Raw genomic sequence first — 22,203 nt, forward strand, 5'->3', positions numbered from 1 at the left:
CCAAGAGTTTCCTTGGGGTGGGGGGAGATGTCTGGCGCCACAAAAGGAATTAGGCTCTGGTTTGAACAGAGACCCTCAGGCTATTAAATTTATTTTAAGAATGTGTTGCCAGAGATCTAATAAATTTATATAATTTGTTGCTTCAGGCAGTGTGTACAAGAAGTCTTGCTGCACCAGGTGTTTTGTTTTGTATTTTTTTTTTCTTTTCCCCAGAGGCAGGAGAGGGTGTGGATATTCTTGACAAAACTCAACTCAGCTTTTGATAAAGCAGGTATTGTTTCTATGAAAGTATAGGGTTTGGGGATTTTTTTTTTTAAATTCTATTTGTTGGCGTCCCTGGGTGGCTCAGTTGGTTAAGTGACTGACTGTTGATTTCAGCTCAGGTTGGGGCCTCAGGGTGGTGAGATCGAGATCAAGCCCCACGTTGGACTCAGCTTGAGGATTTTGACCCCTGCCCCTCCCCCACCTCTCTTGCTTTCTCTCTCTAAAAAAAAATGAATAAATATTTTTAAAAATTTAAAATTCTATTTGTTAATGGGAAAAAACAAGATGAAAATTATTTCTGGGCTTTTTTTTTTTTTTTAAAGATTTTATTTATTTATTTGACAGAGATCACAAGTAGGCAGAGGGACAGGCAGAGATAGAGGAGGAAGCAGGCTCCCTGCTGAGCAGAAAGCCCAATGCAGGGCTGGATCCCAGGACCCTGAGATCATGACCTCAGCCGAAAGCAGAGACTTTAACCCACTGAGCCACCCAGGAACCCCTCTGGGCTTCTTTAAAGAGAAATAATTAAGTCCCATCTAAAATCTTAAAGTAGATAGATAGATAGACAGACAGACAGATACAGATAATTTCATACTGCTTTAAGCACACAAGTTTTATGATCTTAAGTTGAAGAACAACAATATTTGAAATCACAGTTTGTTAAATACAAAGTCCACTAGACTAGACCTGAAAACCCCTAATTTACTCCTCTTCTGCCAATGGCTACTTCATAAACTTATTCACAGCTTTCTGGACCTTGATAAAATTTGATAGGGACTAAATATGCAAATATGCAATCCAGGCTTCATTCTTGCTCCCCAAATGCTTGAAGTTTATAATTGCCTTGTTCACCTGCATGATCATTTCTTGAATTAGTTTGTGTTCTTTCATTTTCAGAACAATGTTTCCTTGGCCACTCAGAGCACAGCATTGGGATGACTAAGTTAGCTTTTAATTTCGATTGCACGTGATCATCGAGTACCGTGCATGCTGTTAATGAGAGCTCACCTTGCAATTATGCGTTTTCTTTGTCCTTTGTCTTCTGCGGAGGTACACCTCAATTCCTCATCCGGGCCATGCATACCAACAGTGAAGGCATTCATTCCACTGGGTTTAAACTTCTAATTAAGAAAGCAAAGTACTGCACAGTTAAATCAAATTTAGATTAAGGAAAAAATTTTTTAAGCCTGAGGTTAACCGGAGATGTAAACTCATGGTTCTCTTCTTTTTCTTTTCTTTTTGTTACAGGGGATGAAAAATAAGTACCTTAGGTTCCTTGTAGTGGGTCGGGGGGATGAAGTTGGGGGAAGGGAGCATGCTGTAGGAAACAGGGAGGATTTGCAGGTTGAGGCTTGCCACTCTGACCCAGCTGTGGCCTGATGGAGCATTTCATTCAGCGTGGAAGGGTTTTCCCTCCAGCTTCCCCGGCTTTTGGCGGTGGCCCCATATTCATTCATAAAACAAGGGGGTCTTACTCGTAGCCTGTGTTAATTTTTTCTATGATGCAGTCTCAAATGTTTGGAAGCTGTCCTTTATACTCTTTGTTTTCCCACTGGATTCTTACCATTCACGGGCCTCACTACGCATTAGCATGAGAAGGTTTGCGGCTGGTAGAGGAAAACACTCAGATCCTCAGGTTTGCTTCTCTTCTGGAGCACTCATTTACAAATTCAATTAGAGCAAATCAAAATTGAGCTAGAGTCATCTGTAAATAGAATAGAGACCTAAACGAAATAATCTGGTTACTCAGGAAGTATAAAAGGAATACTAGCAAGCTGCGTGTGCATCTTAGATGTATCACATCCTTGAGAAGTTAAAGTGAATATTTAGCCTGATGGTATTTTCCTTCTTCATAGGATGTGGGAATACCTAATTGGCAGGGTTATTATTGTGACATGCATAGAGATAGTGTGCATATTATTCCCAAAATGACCCTGACCATGGGCTCATTGTGTCCACACCTCCTCTCCAAGAATTTTCAAGGTCCACGGTGCAAAGCTGACATTCAGCCCATTTACACCTGTACTGGAGTGAGTTTTAGTTGTTTTTGGCCTGGGTATCTTATGATTGGTCCATGCCCGTGTTGTGCCAATTCTGTTGGTCAGGCCCATGTTTCTGCTCAAGGGTGGGTAATCCCCACAAGAAGCCCAACCCTACAATGTCACCATAGCTCCACCTGGAATCCCAGTCGCTGTGTTCAACTGCTCCAAAGCAGGGACCTGCCTATGGTCCCAGGAGCCACCAGGAATGGGCAGCAGTGGTGAACTTCTCCATTATTGTGTAGCGAATGAAAAGGATGTCCAAAAGAGTGCTTCTTGGAACCTGATATGAAAGAGACTAATTTAGTATCTCTTTATATTTCCACTTACGGTTGTATCTTTCCTTGGGAATCAAACGTTCATTCAGGTGCCTGGGCATGAATAAGAGATGAGTAACACCCTTACCCTGCACTCGGAGTCTCTATTTTGCTCTGATGTTTAAGACTTTGTACAGAGTCTACATTATTGTGCCTGATGCCTCCACGTCATTATAATGAGCTCTTTCTCCAGAAGTTCCTTACAGCCCAAGAAAGTCAGCTTCCACGGGGTCTGTCACTCCAGTTCCGCAAACAAACATAGATAGGCATGAATCCCAGAGGGGGCTGTGCTTAAACAAGATCCCAGAACAAATTATTCTACGATGCTCTAGCAGGATTAGGAGGTATTCTGCAATCAGAACTCATCTGGTGTGTACTGTTCTCCTATAGGTTAAAAAGGATCGGGGCACCTCGCTGGCTCAGTCGGGAGAGCATGTGCCCTATGATCTCGAGGTTGTGAGTTAGAGCCCCACGTTGGGCAAGGAGCCTACTTACAAAAATCATCCTATAAATTCTCTCTGTATATTCTGAGAATATGGCAGGTAGCCACGTGGGAGCCATTGCACCCTTTACGTCTGAGCCACACTGTGTCTACAGACTAATGCTATCCGTTCCAGGGAGGGAGGCCACCACTGCCCCTCTGACAAGGCAACGAAGGTTCCTTTCAGTTCACACTCCTGCTCTTGTGCCAGGGAAAGGGCCGACTAAAGGGAGACAGAATGTGTGTCAGAACTCAGAACACTATTTCACTCCTTGTGCTCTGTTTTGTCTTGCCCCAAAGGGTTAACTTATTGTAGCGTGTTTTGAGTTAAGGACACTGATTCTTGTTATTTGCAGTACTCATGTTCTATATAATCACAGCAAATATTGAATGATTGCTCCTGGGGGAAACACAGAGGAAGGCTCCCTGCAAGCTTCTGGTCACAACCTTTTGTTATCCAGTCAATACATAACCTTGTTTTATATGTTATAGATCCATTGACATTAAACTTGAGCACCCAAGCTCTAGAAGTTTGTTCCACATGTATTTTCTCCTACGACACGTCACAGCTTCCTTATGCTTAGGAAAACTAAACAGCACTTTGGCACTATGATCATGCATTATTTTAATCTGTGAGATCACCAATATAAAGCACAAAGATGCAGAAAGTTTGGCACTAAGTGGACTGTGAAAAGGACCTAGTGTTCTGTATGAAACAAGAAGGCAGAGAGAGCATCAGGCAAGACAGATTCTTCAAGGCTGCTCTGCAAGTGTCCCCAGATGAGCACAAAACCCCTGCGAGTACCAATTTTGGGGTACATAAATACATAAATTTTAGTGAGTAGACAAAACTGCAAATATAGAATCCAGGAATAACAGGCATCCGCTGTCTATCAACGTCTGGTATAGTCGATGAATAGGAATGCAACTCTTTCGAATATCATGTGCAAATACCATCATCTAACCCATGATGGGTCTATAAATCATGTCCCTAAGGAGGCAAACTCCATGTAAGAGAGTGAATTGTGATCTTAGGTTCTAATGTGAACACTGGTCTATTTGCCAGCCCCATCTCTACCTCCACCTTATCTGGCAACTTCTTATTTAGATCCTGTGGAAAAGTGTAAACTAATCCATGCTCCCAACGCCATTCCCCACAGGTCATGTGACAATGACCAAGACCTCACAGCTCCATTTGTGCTTTTAGTTATGAACAATGTGCTTCTAGGAGCCTTTCCTGAGAATAGCCTAAAAGCCTACACCACATGTGGTCAGTGTGTGCCGCGTATATTTCTCTCCACCTCTGGGTCTTTGGCACACTACTTCTCTTTCCAAGTGTTTCTCTATCTCATCTCTGCATCTGTGAATCGGACACCTTGTTCTGTGCTGAGGCTTTTTCAGAATGAATAAAGCAGTGGGAATGTGAGGGCATGCGGGGGGTGGGTGTACAGATGGAAGGAAGAAAATGATATATCCATTATCAAAAGTCACTACTGAACAAAAACAATTATTAAGTAGCCTACAAAAGTATAAACTCTATTGACAACGTTTCTGGGTCTTCTGAGTTCTTGAGTTCTGTCAGTCATACAAAGGCAGAAGAGTCTTTAGGTCAAGATTCTTCATCTCTGGGGGGCAGGGTCACAGCAGGAGGAACACACACCCCCACCCCCAACCCTTGAGGAAGATTTTAAAACATCTTGATCACTTCCTCTTTGTCTTTACTATCCAATCATTTCCCATAGAAAAAAGAGAAGGAAATGAATGTATAGTAAATGTCTTGAACTTCTCCCAAACAATTCACTGAAGTTTCCTTCTTACTGGGTTTCTTATCTCTGTTCTTATACTTAATCTTTCAGGAACACTGTCCCACGCATCTCTGTGATTGCCCAAATACAACCTGTACTTAAGGCTCCATTTAAACACGATCTCTTTTATGCATTTGTCTTTGATGCCCTCAGGTTAAAGCAAACCCTCATTCTATGAACTCCCACAGCTCATTATCAGTGCCTCTCCCACAGCATTTGTCAATCTTTAGCTTATAGGCTTATCTGTGTATTTCTGCCATCTCCCATCATTGAATGTCAACTCTCCAAGGCAAGGGGAAGAATGTTTCTTTCTTCTTCTTTTTTTTTTTTTAAAGATTTTATTTATTTGACAGAGAGAGATCATAGGTAGGCAGAGAGAGAGGGGGAAGCAGGCTCCCTCTTTAGCAGAGAGCCCGACTGGGGGCTGGATCCCAGGACCCTGAGATCATGACCTGAGCGGAAGGCAGAGGCTCAACCCACTGAGCCACCCAGGTGCCCCGGGGAGGGTTGTTTCAAAAACAGGTTGACTTCAGCTTTGCATCCAGGGTTTTCTGTAAACTATGAAATCCACCTGGTGAAGGACCAGAGGATAGGGCTCCAGGAGCTCTGAGAGTTTCTTTAATGGAAGATTTAAGGCAAAGCAAAGTTTAAAAGATCATCCTAGGAGTGCCTGGGTGGCACAGACAGCGGAAGCATCTGACTCTTGGTTTCGGTTCAGGTTGTAATCTCAGGGTCATGAGATCGAGCCCTGTGTGGGGCTCCACATTCAGCAAGGAGCCTCCTTGGGATTCTCTCTCCCTCTGCCCCTGCTCACATGCTCTCTCTCTCTAAAATAAACAAATCTTAAAAAAAAAAAAAAATTCTAGCGCAGAAATGACAATGAAATAAATCCCTTATTTTAGCTTTATTTTTTGTTTTTTCACTATAATTAATAACATAGATGTTGATGGAAGCTGTGTGGTTGTTAACCACAGTCCTTGCCTTCTAAGAGAACAAGACTGCTTAAAACTCAAATTATCTAATTTTTCCAGTAAATTAGGTAATACCGTTCCCTTAATATTTTCTAATATAAATATCTTGCTGTTGCTTATTTAAAGGACAATATCCAGCTTTTTAAAATGGCTGTATACAGAGTCGATTGAGAGTTCAGCTTTCAGTCTGAACTTTATTCTGGGCAAATGGAATGTTAGCAAGCTAGAAATATCTAAAATAGAATTATGTTCTATCAGCAACTAACTTTTCTCCAAGAAAAATATTTATGAAAACATTTTGGACAAAAAGTTGTCAAGGCTAAATGGGCACCCAGAAATCACCCTGATCGAGACAAGTCAGAGTCCTGACTTTGGTTTTGTACTGAAGATGTATACATTGTCTTTAGAGAAACCCTGCAGCTCTATTCCTAGGGAGGGCTAATTAAATGAAGGTTGTGATTCTTTGTTATTCTAAAAAAAAAAAAAAAAAAAACAAAACACTCTTGTGTTCCCATTGAAAAAGAAAGTGAAGAATCCTAAAGACCAGCTGGAAAAGTTCAAAAGGGGTCTTTTCATCAAACCTTTAATGGCTTTAGTGTCAGGGTTTGGGGACAAAGCCTATGGGAGTGTAGTTATCAGCTGTCAGGCACCTGTTCTATGGATTTATTATGCAGTTAGGGACTTTAGCTTGTTTCCAGTGAGTCATTGAGACTCACTCCTTGTGCATTACAGACGACATTCTGTTTTAGAAACTAAAATAAGTAATAAAATAATTAAAAAGTAAGAAATAAAAATAAAATAAAATAATAAAATAATAAATAAAATGGAAGTAAAAATTTGTCAGTTTCTTAAGTTAATTTCACCTACAATTTCGGGGCGCCTGGGTGGCTCCATCCTTAAGGATCTGCCATTGGCTCAGGTCATGATCGCAGAGTCCTGGGATAGAGACCCACCCACACCCGGCTCCCTGCGCGGTGGGAGGCCTGCTTCTCCCTCTCCCTCTGCTTCTCCCCTGCTTGTGTTCCCTCTCTCCGTGTGTCTGTCTCTGTCAGAGAAATAAATAAAATCTTAAAAAAAAAATTTACCTGCAATTTCACATTCAGTAAATGGTATTGGTATTCAGAGTATTAACACTTATTATTTCCACACACTGAGGTTCTAGAGGAGTTTACGTGGCATGTGATGAATAAATAATGTGTCTTTTCATTCTTTAAATAAAATACAGAGTGCAAGGTCAGTTTTAATAACAAGAATTGCAATAAACTGCAGCTTAGTCCCTCAGATCCCTGTACCACTCCTGCATGAGAAATAGTACCTTAGATTTTACAAATTCTAAAACGCAGTGGGATTCATATGTATATTAAATCAGAGGTGATGTAGCATTTAATTTATTCAGCGTTAAGCTTTATATACTTAACTTCATATTCTCTAGCAAAATATGCACTTAAAAAAGCCCACGGTTAGAGTGAATGCTAAGCATCTCAAACAATTACCCTCGAGCATGTCACTGCCTCACAAAGCGAAGTTTCTTGGTACTGTGTCTGAATTTCATTTCAAGGAAAATCTCAAAGCAGCAGACATATGAAATCCTGGCAAACTTGTTCAGCTGTGTGTCACTCGAGACCCTCGATTAACCAGTAACCTGGCACCTTCATCATTCTAGAACATAAGCACCAACCCAAAAACGTTTTACACATTTCTAAGTAGAGATGAAGTAAGTTATTCCCAAGACCATCCAAGCTACTTTGCAATGGAAGGGAAGGGTTAAACAGGCCTGGAGTCATCAATAACCCCTGCAGGTGTCATTTAGATAAACACAAATCCCAGTGATTTACATTCATAGGTAATCATTTAAAGCCTTCACATAGAGCTTAAGAGTAGAAGTATGCAGGACGTTTTAGAAAGGGTATTATTAAAAACAATTACCTTTTTTTTTTTTTTTTCAAGAAAAAGACCCAGTACTGAGAGTTATGTTACATTTATGTAGGACATTTATATTGTCCAAGAAATGAAGCACTACTGAATTTCTTTCAACAGAGAAGGTAGAGTGTCTAATTCATTCAGGAAGCATTTTTGTAACAGTTAAGCAAAATGCATTCCCTGCCTTCCTGGATCATGAGTCACAAAAGGGGGAGACAAAGTGAACAGACAAAAAAGTAAACCTATATAGGGTATGCGGTTATGGAAAGCACTGGAGAAAAATGAATCCGAATAAAGGGCCTAGAACATGTTACAGTTTGCCCTGGGGCTGTTTCCTATAGAATGTCAAGGGAAGGCCTCATTGACTCCAGATTCCTAAAACATGTAATATTTGGAAGTGTGATATTTTCTGTAATATTCAAGGAAAGGATTAGAATCAAATCCTATAATGAGCTAAAAAGTGTCAAAATTTAGAAAAAGAGAGAAACTGTGTGCTTAGTGATCTCTTCTTGGATGTAAGGAAAAGCGATAGCAATTAGGTATTCAGAACTATCAACCAACATTCATTTGTTGAACACAAGAGTTACTGAAGGGGTCAGGCATTAACAGACTCAAGTCAAAACTGAAATATGTGCTTTGTGTAAGGTGAAAACTGTTACGGAAAAAAAAAAAAGAATGAAACAGGCAGGAGTCACAAAGTAGCCACTCAACTCCTAAAAATCATACTTACTATGTAGGTTTCTTCAGTCCTCCTTGTGTTGCAGACATTACTTTGAACTTGGAGACTAGGATGACTTGACCAGTGCTAGTCCTGAGGAGCTCAGGCAGTCAGAAGAGGCACACATAGACATGTGGATAAAGAATTAAAATTACTGGGCGCCTGGGTGGCTCATATGGTTAAGCATTTGCCTTTGGCTCAGGTCATGATTCCAGGGTCCTGAGATGGAGCCTCTGTCAGGCTCCCTGCCCAGCCCCTCCTCCCTGCTAATGCGCTCCCTCTCTTTCTCACTTTTTTCTCTTTCAAATAAATAAATAAAATTAAAAATATATATATAGTTACTCTAAGTGGAGAGGTAAGAGAAATACACACAGCATGCTAAACTTGTCCAGGAAAAGCGAAAGGTATTCTGGGTGCATGACAGCACGTGCAAGAGACTGGACTGTATTCAGAAAACGCTGAGAAGTTGGGTGGGACTGCATGTTGCCCTATAGCAGGGACGGGCTTTGAGGCTGTAGGTGTTAGGATGGACAACGAATGGCTTGGCCTAGCATGACAAGAAGTCTGGAGAAACATCTGGGACTTGATGGAGCCACAGCCTAAATGAGAGAGAAGTGTGGCATAAAAAATGTTTTCATGGGGCACCTGGGTGGCTCAGTGGGTTAAAGCCTCTGCCTTCGGCTCAGGTCATGATCCCAAGGTCCTGGGATCCAGCCCCGCATTGGGCTCTCTGCTCCGCGGGGAGCCTGCTTCCTCCTCCTCTCTCTCTGCCTGCGTCTCTGCCTACTTGTGATCTCTCTCTGTCAAATAAATAAATGGAACCTTTAAAAAAAATGTTTTCATGTAATAATTAGTTGAGAAATTAGAAACGTCTTCTGTGTTCATTCCATTGATTAAATGTTATTCTGGTCTTTCTTATCTATTACTTTCTGTAGGAAATGTGCCAAGGAGTGCGACGTAAACACAATAATTCAAAAAATATTTTTAGAGGCAGTAAAACCAAGTGTCATCAGTAGTAAAAGAATGAAAGGCCACGCTCAATCTCGAACAAAACTTAGCACAATTTGGTACAATTAGTAAATCTGTACAATTAAGCAAGTAGGAGAGGCTAACCACTAATGCGCAAAACTGCAAATGAGTAAGTGAGCAGCTGCAGAATTACCCAGATGAGAGGGCTGGAGTCCGCGCAGGAGGCTTCATGAGGGAGGTGGTAGAGGGAGCCCATGAGGAGTGGGAGATGTGAGCAAAAGAATGACGCGCGGTCATTTTAGGCCAGAGGACAGAGGTGACAGGAGGAGTGGGTGAAGCTGGCACATCCACGGGACAGCGGGCTCTTGGCTGGATCGGGGAGTGAGCAGAGTCAAGAGCAACGGGGATGAGACAGGGTAGGTCAAGATGAAACGAAATCACAAAGGATGTCCTGCCTTGATGCGCGCAGCTGCTGCAGGGAAACCAGGCAAAGGCGAGCCAAGTGCAAGCGGACTTCAGGCAGCTCCGCGGGAGTCTGGGCACGTGGGCTGGATCTGCGCATGCGCAGTGAGGCAGGGGCGAGCGCGCTGACGTTTGCCGGAAGCTGCTGTCTCCGTGCCGCACTGCGCTGCGTGCTGACGTGTGTTGTCGTGTCTGATTCTCGCTCCCGATGCCGGCATTAATTAATATTACCTCTTTTGACGCTCCAGAGGAGAAAACAGAGCTCTAAGGAGCAAACTTGCTCGGACAGCATTTGGGAAATGAAATAGGACTTGGACTTAAGAGCTGAGGTGACTCCCCGCTATGGGCTCTCCTCATAATAAGGTCCTAAGGCATAATGGGGCATGACCTTCCTGCTCTCCAGTCCTTTTATATTTTCTATCTAAAAAATGAACTGAAAAATGGGGCGGTCCATTATCCTATCAATTTAAGGCATCAAGGGATGCCGCATTTTACAAACTACTCCATTCACGGCGTCAGTACAGTTCGTTTCCGTGTCTTGGAGTGCCTTAAGGATTCCAACAAAAATTTCAACAACATTTATTGTTTGCTGACTGAGTAATTTTATTGATTTGATGTACCACAAAACTCAAACTCAAAAACTTTTGGGGGCTTGGGAGCCAATGACAGAAAATACTGCAACAAAGAATTCCTTACAAATCAATTTTGTAATTACTCCTTCCATAGAAGACTTAGAGGATCTAATGGTACCAACATCTTTTTGTCTCTGTTACCCTGTAGCTGCCTAAAAGGCTTCTGCTAATTTACAATTCGAACAACAATAAACAAGAAAACCAATCTCCCTAGCAATTCCTTCTGCACTGGGTGTTCTCATTCATCCTTGGTACTTGTCAGTTGATAACTCAAAGTCGCTGTGACTTTTGGTTTTAAGAATTGCTAGCAAGATGAACCTTCTTTCATGTGCTTGTTCGCTCACTGTATTTCCCCTTGCGCAGATTTTTTTTTTTCCTTCAGTCCATTAAAATTCCTGTGTTTCCCTGTCTCATTTCTTTTCCTCTAGGGTAGCTCTATGTGAACTCAGAAGAGAAGAAACTAGAATTAAAATAGTGCCTCTAGCTGTGTTTGTTATTTGGGCTTTTTTCCACCCCTTTCCAGAAAGACTTAAAAGAAATTACCAATGCCTTTGTTTATAAACTTCACTTTACTCCGAAGTAATTGGTGTAGATCAAAGGATGTGGAGGGATACTGCAGAGTGATCAGCTGATAACCATTTCTCTTTTCATTTTCCTAGCCTCCCAGCTTTCACATTAGAGAGATCACACACAGCTCCCCTCCTCCTGATAGGCAGCCAGCTGCATTTTGGTGGGGGCGTGGGGGCGTGGGAGGAGAGAGCCTTGAGAGTAGAATGGAATCAATGAAAAGAGCTGTCTGTTTGCTCTAAGGAATGGAGTGGAGTATAGTGGGGAAGGGAGGCGAAGAAGGGATATTTGTTTTTTCTTAAGTGGTTATAATTAAAGCCTTCCACCCAATTGCTCGGTGAACCAGAAAAAGGTATTTGTGAAGTAGTGTGTGTGTTTTTAACATCACAAATGAACCTTGTAGCCTTCTTCATAGAAAGCTTGCTCTCCGGCGGCACCGTGTGGATAGTGGGTCATCCTGCACCTCGGATACTTGATTGTATGTTTAAATGAAATTGCTTTTGGTAGGTAGTTGTGTGCTCCTTCCCCATTTTCCACTTTGCCTTCTAAACATCAAGGGATTTTGTGAAGGGTTATGTCAGCTGTTGTATTTTTGTAAAACAATTGCTGAACGATAAGCTGTATCTCCAGGTATGTATTCTGGAGTTGCTTGTCAAACCAAGTAACTAGTGATTCTTAATGTTGCATCGTTAAAAGTCATCTGTGGAGTTTGTAAGGTCCTTTATTCAAGAAAGCACTGATTAGGGGCTTTAAATTTTTGTTTTCCAGGTGGAAACAAATTAACCAAGCAGCATTTTCGTCTGAATTGGGCATGGATCTCCTTTGAAAAGGAATATTACTTGATCAATGAGGACTCCAAATTTCTAGATGTCGTTCTTAAACGTAGAGGTTACTTGGGAGAGACTTCATTTATAAGTAAGTTTAATTCTCACGTCTGTCTTAAAATTCCCCTTTTCCTAGCAAAAGCTCATAATTTTACAATGATTAAAATATGTTCAGTTTACTGCTCTAGTTTTAAGGTTTAGGGAGATGTTGACATTTAAAGGTTCTTTAACTGCTAAAAAAATATACCAAGAGTTTTGTGTCAAGGCTAAATCATGGAGACAAAGGCTGCAAAAATAGAAAATGTGTAACCAATTAACATATCTCTCCAAACCTTCTACTTACATATGATCTTTCTCTGATGTAAATAACTTTACAAAAATGGCAGTGATCGCTTATAAGTCAAAAAATTGTAAATGTCACTAGTCCTTAGAAGAGGCTTAGGCAGATCTGTAATTTAACCATAAGGAAAAATCTGTAGAGGTGTCAGGGTAAAACCTATACAAGGGTCACTTTAATAATAAGTAAATGAAAAACCATTCAGTAACCTATTAGGCATTGAGGTGTCATTTACTATTTGTTTCTTGCATTGGAGCGCTTTGCTAGGTAACTGAAAAGTTTACATAAAAGCACTACGTAAAAGATGTACATTGTGACTTTTCCTCAGAACCAACAGTGAGATGTTAAATACTAATCATTTTCTGCTGCTTTACCCTTTTAAATAAAACTGAGAGTCAAAAGCAAAGAAGAAAGCCTTTTTACAACCCCAATTCAAGTTCACCTTCAATTTCATGCAGGCACAAATAGAGAAAAGTAGGTATATTGGTAGTATTAAACAGTAACACTGTTGGCACAAAAAAAAATTGGCATATTGATGAAAAATGATAGCACCCCAAGCAATATATTATTTTTGGTACCATATGTTTTATAGACATTTAGGCTGATAGAATTTTCTCGAGGTAAAAGAGCTTTCATTGAGTGAGAGTGTCAATTAAGGTAGGAATCCAAGAAAATGTTGGCAATAAAAAATAAAAACTGGGCAATCCTGTGTTTGTCTGCAAAACAATTATTTGAAATTTTACTGGTCTGTGAAATTCAAAAGCCTTAAAGAGTAGATACCTATTCACACACACGCACACGTGCGCGCACACGCACACACACAGCATACACCATACTTAACCACAGCCACAATTCCTCCTACGCCCCCACCTTGTTCCCTCTGACCTTTGGATGACCTTTGGATTACCCCTTATTTTTAAAGTTCTTTTTCTTTGTTAACTGTAGAGGAGAGATTTTCGCACTATGCTTTGCTAATCCCTTAAGGTAACGTTGCTCAAGGTGGTCTAGTCCACCTACAAACCTTCTGCAGTCAGGACATCTCTGCTTCCATCTTTATTCACATGTACCTCTTCTTAGCTGTCATTTCCACTCTCTGTGTCAAACCTTCAAAAGCATTGTGAACACTCTTATTGCTCTCTCTGTAGAAGCATGTTTTCGCCGTACCCACACACTTGCTCTACAGATCAGGAATCTGATCCTGTTTTACTTATTGTCAGTTGAGTGATGAGCCTTCACTGTTCTTTGTGCTTAAAAATATGGAGAAAATAATAACAAAAAAACAGAGAACCTTAGCATTTCTTAAGGATGTCATCACCTGTGTTTGCATTTTGCCTGAATTCCTGGTGGGTATATTAGTTTACTCACTTACACAGAGTCCCCTGAAAGTCATGGGAAAGTTACTAGTGGAAAAATATTTTTGAAACTATCTTTTAACATTCTTCTCTTCATTTTCTTTTTGAAGCAGAATCCTAAAACACCAAACGAGAGCTCTTTTTTTTTTCTCCTGATGTTATTTTTTCCACCAACTATTATTTCCTCTGTGTTGAGATGAGTACCAGCCATTCTGCCAAGGTTCTTCAGCTCTACTTGGTTAACCTCACATATTACTTAGTAACCTGGGGAGATAGGAAGTTGGCAAGACTTGTGTGTGGCCCACACCCATCAATCACTGAAGAGGACAATAGCATTCAAGCTGGGACAGAGAATGGAAGTCAGATTAAAGAGCAGGGTAGCCTCCAAGAAGTTCTACAATGAATGCGTTTCATGTTTTTGTTTCCTAAAACCTCCACTTTCACTTATGAACTTTTAGAATTAGATAGTTTGCATGGTATCTAAAGGCACTTGCCTTCAGGAGCACAGTTAGTAAATCATGAATTACATGAAATGGATGTATATTTTTTCTCAGAGATGATTATTCATTTTATAACCAATATAACCCATTACTAAATTAAATATGTCTGTGCATTTTATAAAGGTATTTGAATTTCAAAGATCTTTTTGCTACCGGTTATCGAGCATTTGCTAAATATGAGATACTTACATTAAGCACATTAGGTACTGCGCCTTTATCTTTTACTCCTTACAACTGACTTTACTCACTAACTCAACCTAATATTTTCTGGAGTACTTACTGAGTGCCAGACACAGTATTACATAATGGGCTCTGAGCTGGTAATAATAGCTAACATTTATTGAGTATTTATTATGTGCCAGCCCTAGTTACCCATACCTTACATAGTCAACCCCGTAAGAGGAGTGTCATGATAGCCCTCATTATGCAGGTAAAGAAACAGAAAGGTTGTCATATAATCAAAGCTACGAAGGGGCATAGCCGAGATTTGGCCCCAGGGCTAACTTTCTTAACTACCACACCATGGTGCTTCTTAAACCCTCCACAAATCAACAACTTATGAGGAAGAAGTTCGAGGCCTGCCTATGATCCCTTGCTGCTATGTGTTGGAGGTAGGGTATGAAATCTGTTCTCTCATTCCCAAAGTACCTTGCTTAACCTCCATGCCATTTTTTCATGCCAGAGGAAAAGATGTGATTGTGGTTTCGCTCAGTAAATCAGAGTAATATATTTTGTTTAATAATTAATTCTCTTTGAAAAAATAAAAGCATAAATTTAAGCCCAAATTGTAAGCTTTTTGATTTCCAGAATTCTTTTTGCCCCACCTAAACATGTTATTTATAATATATATGGTTTATCAGCTGAATATTTGTATCTCCAGGTAAGAGCATTCTTTGAGCATTGTGTGTACTTGAGTGTCTCTTTTACCACATTTGATTAAAACGTGGACTAATCTGTGTCCCCCAAGTCTACGGGCCATTTCCTCATCCCATATTAAAATGGGCACCTATGTCAAGCACCCTGTGGAGGTATGAAGTATTTAGTAGGTGTCTACATACCCTCAGATTTTTTTTTTTAAAGATTTTATTTATTATTTATTTGACAGAGAGAGATCACAAGTAGACAGAGAGGCAGGCAGGCAGAGAGAGAGAGGGAGAGGGAAGCAGGCTTCCTGCCGAGCAGAGAGCCCGATGTGGGACTCGATCCCAGGACCCTGAGATCATGACCTGAGCCGAAGGCAGCGGCTTAACCCACTGAGCCACCCAGGCGCCCCCATACCCTCAGATTTTAATGCACATAAGATATACCTGGATCTTGCCAAAATGTTGATTCTGATTCAGGGGGTCGGGGGAAGGCCTGAAATTCTGCATTTCTAACAAGCTCTCAGATGTTGCTTATGCTGCTGGTCCATGGATCACACTGTAAGTAACAGGATAGATCAGCACTACCCTCAGAGTAGATGCTGTGTGTTAATTATAAAAAGGAAATCTTTATTTTTTATCCAAACCAAGTTTAGTATTTCCTCTAAGTCTTATTTTACCCTCTAAAAATATAACCTGTTCTTCTTAGCTTTATCTCATGTTTGAGAAGCATTATCAACAGTTTAAGGCAACAGTCTTTTTTTTTTCCCACAAAATAAAGGGGTTCCTGGATGGTTCAGTCAGAACAGCATGTGACTCTTGATCTTGGGTTTGTGAGTTTGAGCCCCATATTCAGTATAGAGATTACTTAAAAAAATAACATCTTAAAAAAAGAGAAAAAAAAAAAGAAATAGCTTGTGCCTTGAGAAAAGAGAGGAATAATGTAAAAATACAAAAGGCACAGACAACAGAAAACACAGTTTTTCAGTCAGTTAAGCATCTGCCTTCACCTCAGATCACGATCCCAGGGTCCTAAAATCAAGCCCCATCTCTGGTTCCCTGCTCTGCTGGGAGTCTGCTTGTCCCTCTGTCTCTCCCTGCTCCTGCGTGCTCTCTCTCTCCTCTCAATCTTTTTTTTTTAAGGTTTTTGTTTTGGTTTGGTTTTTGTGTTTTGTCAATATGAGAGTGAGAGGTGGAGAGAGAGAACACAGCAGGGGGAGCAGCAGGCAGAGGGAGAAGCAGACTCCCTGCTGAGCAAGGAGCCCGGTGAGAGACTGGATCGGTGGACCTGGGATCATGACCTGACCTGAAGGCAGACGCATAACCAACTGAGCCACCCAGGCACCCCTAAATAAATAAAATCTTAAAAAAAAACAAAAACAACAACATTTCTCTTTGCTTGGTGAGTCAACAATACTGCCTGTTTATAATTTACATCCAACATTCACTTGGGGATATTTATAAGCTCCACCCCAAAAATTATATGTGTATTTAGCAGCAACAATGAGATTTAGTTTTACAGCGTATGTTTTTTTGGGTTGGATAACTTGATTATCATTTAGTAAGGATGACTAGTTAGAACTAGTGGACATTCCTTGCATTATACTCATTTCTTTTTGTTTTTAACTGCCTTTCGAATCTCTAGGAAAACAATGTATTGTTGGCAAAACAAAACAAAACAGAAAAGTGGGCAGTAGGTATCAGAGACCAAATAATGGATTCTTTGCTGGCCCATGCCACTGGGGATAGATGGGTCAGTGAGCAGCATGTGTGCTGGAACTTCAGCAAGAAAGATTCCTTTCATCATTGTGTTGGCAGTGACTCATGGTGGACCCAGGGGGTGTTGACAACCTGTCTGTGAGCACTAGGAACCAGAGAGCCAACAGGAAGCCTGCAACATTGAAAAAAATATGTAGTGCTGGGGTTCCTAGTTCTGTGCCCTTTTTCCTCCTGACATTAAATAGATCTTTACCTACTATTGAAAAAAAATTGCAGTATTTATATCTCCATTGTTTTTCTGAGATCTGTAAAGCAAAAATATTTTAATGAAGTATTTATTTTCATCTTCATTTTATTTATTTATTTTTATTTTTTTTAAAGATTTTATTTATTTATTTGACAGAGAGATCATAAGCAGGCAGAGAGGCAGGCAGAGAGAGAGAGGAGGAAGCAGGCTCCCCACCAAGGAAAGAGCCCGATGTGGGGCTCGATCCCAGGACTCTGGGATCATGACCTGAGCCGAAGGCAGAGGCTTTAACCCTCTGAGCCACCCAGGCGCCCCTTCATCTTCATTTTAAATTTTTTTTTAAGATTTTTATTTATTTATTTGACAGAGATCACAAGTAGGCAGAGAGGCAGACAGAGAGAGAGGAAGGGAAGCAGGCTCCCCACCGAGCAGAGAGCCTGACGTGGGGCTCGATCCCAGGACCCTGGGATCATGTCCTGAGCCGAAGGCAGAGGCCCCAATTAAGATGAGACTCACAGTAATGTGCTCAATGAAGGAATAACTATTCACATTAATCTTGCATAAGCACCACTCTCTAAAAAGAAGAGAATTGAGAAATGTTACAAAGACTTTCATTTTCAGACTTTTAATTCTACCTAAGATTTTATTTTTCCCTTTTTAAGTCTGTCTTTCCTACCAACTTCTCTTAAAATGTCAACATTTAAAGAAATATATTTGAAGATTATTCTGTTAACTTGACTCACTAAGAGGTTCTGATTCAGTACTTAAGGATATATTAGTGTAAGTACTACTGCAATTTTATAATTTTTCTATGACATTGGATTTATTGACTATTAGCTATTTGTAGGTAATCTATGATTTGAGTATATGGTATAGTAATGGTGAAGATCCTCTTGTAATGTAGTGAAAGACTCAGAGATCCTTCAACCTCCTCAGCTCACTACAGTTGACCTTGAATGAACCATCCGAGTAAGCCAAACGTACTGCTCATAATAACCATATATATTTAGCTCTCCAGTTCTGTTCACATGGTTTCATGGAATTCTGAAGTGTTCTACCAGAAAAAACCTGGATGTGGTCATGTTGACAATCACTGAATTAGATTCTTTAAGCATCCTTGTTCCAGTAAATATGCAGAGAATATTATAATTCTTTATTATGCTTGGCCATTTACAACTTTGATTATCAAAGAATTCTTGACTCGCGAGTTTCTTATTGGTTTATATTTTATATAGAGATAGAGCTTATATAGATACAAGATATATAGATAGATATGATATATCTATCTATCTCTATGTATATAAGAAAAGAGAACTTTTTTTATGTTTTTATCCTGTGACATGCACAATACATGCAAAAAGCAAATGGGAAAAGTTTTTAGACTGAATGAATTTGTAGGAGTAAGAATATTCATAACATGAATATCAATTTACTGGGTCTTGCTGTGTAAGAGGTTCCATCTAACACAAACATAGTTCAAAGAATATACAGGAAACCCATCATGGGATAAAAATAGAACAGAATCATGAACTGACCAACACCTACAGGAGAACACTTTCCCTGTGGGACCCATACCCCACTGTCCATTTCATGGAATCAAACCTGAATCTAGTAACACACAGTGCAAAGTAACACAAAAAAGTTAACAATGAGGAAAACTGCAATAATCCAACTGAAAATGAAACTAAGAAAATGATACCATGTCTTTGTGAAGGTATTGGCACAAGAGACGGGACTGCAGAAAAAGACAAAGACTTCAAGGGCAAAGCGCAGAAACAAGTGCAGTTCAACCCAGGCCAGACCAGGGCCACCTGGAGAGTTCGGATCATGAGTGACGGGGAGCATGAGCATTCGGAGACTTTCCAGATCGTTCTGTCAGAGCCGGTGCTGGCTGCTCTGGAATTCCCCTCAGTGATCACGGTGGAGATTGTTGACCCAGGCGATGGTAAGAGCTATCATCACTTGTTTGTGTTGTTGCTGTTGGGTTTTTAATGACAAAATACCTCATAGGGGAAGTTTTAAATTCAGTGTTTGGACTTTCTGTGAGGAGAATATTCTAGACTCATGGTTCAGTATTCTCAGATATGCTGATGGGAGAGGGAAGCCAAAAACTGATAAATTAATTAATAAGGAAAGCTGTATTATTCCAAATAAATGAACTACAAACATACCTATGATTATCAACATGTTATTTCTCTTCTTATAATTCTATCCTTTAGAAACAATATTGCTCGTCTCCTTTTTCTTGAATTAATTCATTGTTTCTTAAACTCTTTCAAATGTCTTTTAAACTTTCCTTTACACAAATAGTTTAAGAATTAGGCCATTTTTTGATTAATTTGCTCCCCATGGTACACTTGATTGTTCTAGTTTACTGCATATATTTATGACCCAAAAATTTTCATTTGGCCCGTATGCTTCCACATTTGTTACATAAAACCAACCTGACCTATCCCCACTCTTCGGTGACTTGTGTCTTAAAACATTGCTCTTAACTCCTATTAGGTGATGTTTTGTTGTCAGTGCACACCTTTGGCTGATGTTGGTAAAAGTAAGTCTCACTGCTTTTGTGTGTAATTTGACCCATTCCCTCCCCCTGCCATACTTCTACAGTGCTGGCTTGTCTCAGTGCAGTCAGGGGAAAAAAGAGAGAGAGAGAGAGAGAAAGGTTGAATGGCTTTTTGAGGGCTGGCATTTATACAAAGATTGGAGAGACTCTTCTAAAGCTGAAATCCTGTCAGAAGCCAGACGTGACTTTCTTTTCAACTGCCAGCCTACTTTATTTTGTCAGTCAGAAAACTCTTAACTTTTCTGTGAAGATACAATCTACTGAGTACATGAAATGGAGATGTGTGGAAATCTCTGGGTTACGAGACTGAACATAATTAGAACGCATAAGAGAACTGGGGCTCTGGGTCTGTTTGTTTAACTAACATCTCTCCTTTAGTTAAAAATGAAGTTCAATTATGTTTATAATTCCTTTAAAGAACAGTTGGCATTTAATTATGTTTAGTTTTATTGGCCCTATCTAGGAATAAATAATTAAATTTTCTTCTACTCCTGAGTTTTGGGTAAGCTCTGGCATAACAAAGCTTTCTTTTGAACAAGCCCATGGCAACTTTAATGCATATAAACTGGCCCATCAATTAGAGTTTGTTTGAAGCTCCCTCTTTCTTTCTTTCTTTCTTTACTTTCATAATCTCTAGGCCCAATGTAGGGCTTCAACTCATGACCCTGAAATCAAGTCACATGCTCCACCAACTGACCCAGCCAGTTACCCCAAAGCCATTTCTTGATATTTTATTTGCCAGTTGGTATAATTGCCATAATTTACCTTAAGAAATAAGACACTTAAACTCATGGGGGCGCCTGGGTGGCTCATTTGGTTGCGCATCAGACTCTTTCTTGGTTTCAGCTTGGGTCGTGATTTCAGGGGCTTGTGATCAAGCCCCATGTCTATATATGTCTAGCTCTGCACTCTGCCAGGAGTCTCCTTGAAGATTCTCTCCCTCTGCCTCTCCCCTTAGTCTCTCTCTCTCTCTCTTTCTCTCTTTATCAAATAAATAAATATAGGTTTTTTTTTTTAATTTCTTTATTTGGCAGAGAGAGAGAGAGAACACAGATAGGCAGAGCAGCAGGCAGAGGGAGAGGGAGAAGCAGGCGTTCTGCTGATCAGGGAGCCCAATGCAGGGCTTGATCCCAGGACCCTGGGATCATGATCTGAGCTGAAGGCTGACACTTCACCGATTTAGCCTCCCAGGCTCCCCTATAAATAAATCTTAAAAAAAAAAAAAAAAGACACTTAAACTCATTTGTGCCTTCTTATTTATAAGCTCAGTATAACACTCTATACTTTATACCCATATTAGGTCTGAGAAGTAGAATATTAAAAACAAAATACAGGGGCTCCTGGATGGCTCAGTCAGTTAAGCGTCTGCCTTAACTCAGTCAGTTAAGCTCAGGTCATGATCCCAGAGTTCCAGGTTGCAGCCCCACATCAGGCTCCCTGTTCTGTGGTGAGTCTGCTTCTCCCTCTCCCTCTTCTCTCCCCCCTACTTGCGCTCTCTCTCTCACTCACTCTCTCAAATAAATAAATAAAATCTTTTTTAAAAATGACAACAAAATACATACACACAACTTTGCCATAATTTCATCTCATGTAATGGTCATCTAAGTCATTATGGAATTTTCTAGATGAAATTCAGCCCCAGTCATTCTCGGCCATGATCATCCCTAGGAAAACTGACCAGTGTCCTATAATGCTTGGTATATTCCCTGTCTTGGAGACCATTGGTCTTGAAGTTACAGGATCTGAGTTTGATTCCCAATTCTACCATTTCTAGTTTTATTACCTTAATCAAATCAAACAGGTTTTATTAAGATTTACTTTCCTAATGTGCAAACTATGAAAAATTAATGATTCTCATATTGCATCATTCTTATGAAAAAGCTCTATAAAACAAAAAGCACAATATGAATGTTATTTCTAATATCACAAATAACATTGTTAGATTTCATTTTAAGAGATTAAAGAATCCATGGGGCACCTGGGTGGCTCAGTGGGTTAAGCCGCTGCCTTCGGCTCAGGTCATGATCTCAGGGTCCTGGGATCGAGTCCCGCATCGGGCTCTCGGCTTGTCAGGGAGTCTGCTTCCCTCTCTCTCTCTCTCTCTCTCTCTGCCTGCCTCTCTGTCTACTTGTGATCTCTCTCTGTCAAATAAATAAATAAAATCTTAAAAAAAAAAAAAGATTAAAGAATCCTTTTCTTCCTCCCATTAAGGGTCACTTTCCCTACCATTTCAAAATTTTGATTATATCTTTCTACACTGTCTTGTAACTCTTCACATATACCTTGGCTAGCCTTAAGAACCATTATGCCTGTAAGCTCCCCTTCTGCATATTACTTCTAGGACATGACATGAGATTTTATTTTGCATACATTAAAAATGTATCTAGCTCATACTTGTGCTGGGTATAGCTCTAGGTGTTAGGGCTACAAAGGTAATAGGATATAGTTCTTTCTATCAAAGCACATATGCTCTCATGAGAAGGAGAGCCCTGTAAATAAGTGATTGCAATAGAATGTGACGTGGTACAACAAAGTGTGTGCAGTGTTATGGAACCAAGAAGAGGAAATATCCAACTTTGCTTCATTTTCATCTGGAAACTGTCTTTACCTATTAGCTAGTTTATATAAACCCATGCAAATACATATGTTT

General features: G+C 40.2%; 1 protein-coding gene across 1 annotated transcript in view; it reads left to right on the top strand.

Moving 5' to 3' along the window:
• FREM2 (FRAS1 related extracellular matrix 2) overlaps positions 1 to 22,203 on the top strand; it is a 158,300-nt gene that overhangs the window by 56,958 nt on the left and 79,139 nt on the right. Inside the window, exons 3-4 of the mRNA XM_047723239.1 lie at positions 11,914 to 12,060; positions 18,699 to 18,929. Coding sequence (XP_047579195.1) covers positions 11,914 to 12,060; positions 18,699 to 18,929 — 378 coding nt within the window. The remainder of the gene's footprint in view (positions 1 to 11,913; positions 12,061 to 18,698; positions 18,930 to 22,203) is intronic.

This window comes from Lutra lutra, chromosome 3 (assembly GCF_902655055.1).
Source record: "Lutra lutra chromosome 3, mLutLut1.2, whole genome shotgun sequence".
Lineage (NCBI taxonomy): Eukaryota > Metazoa > Chordata > Mammalia > Carnivora > Mustelidae > Lutra > Lutra lutra.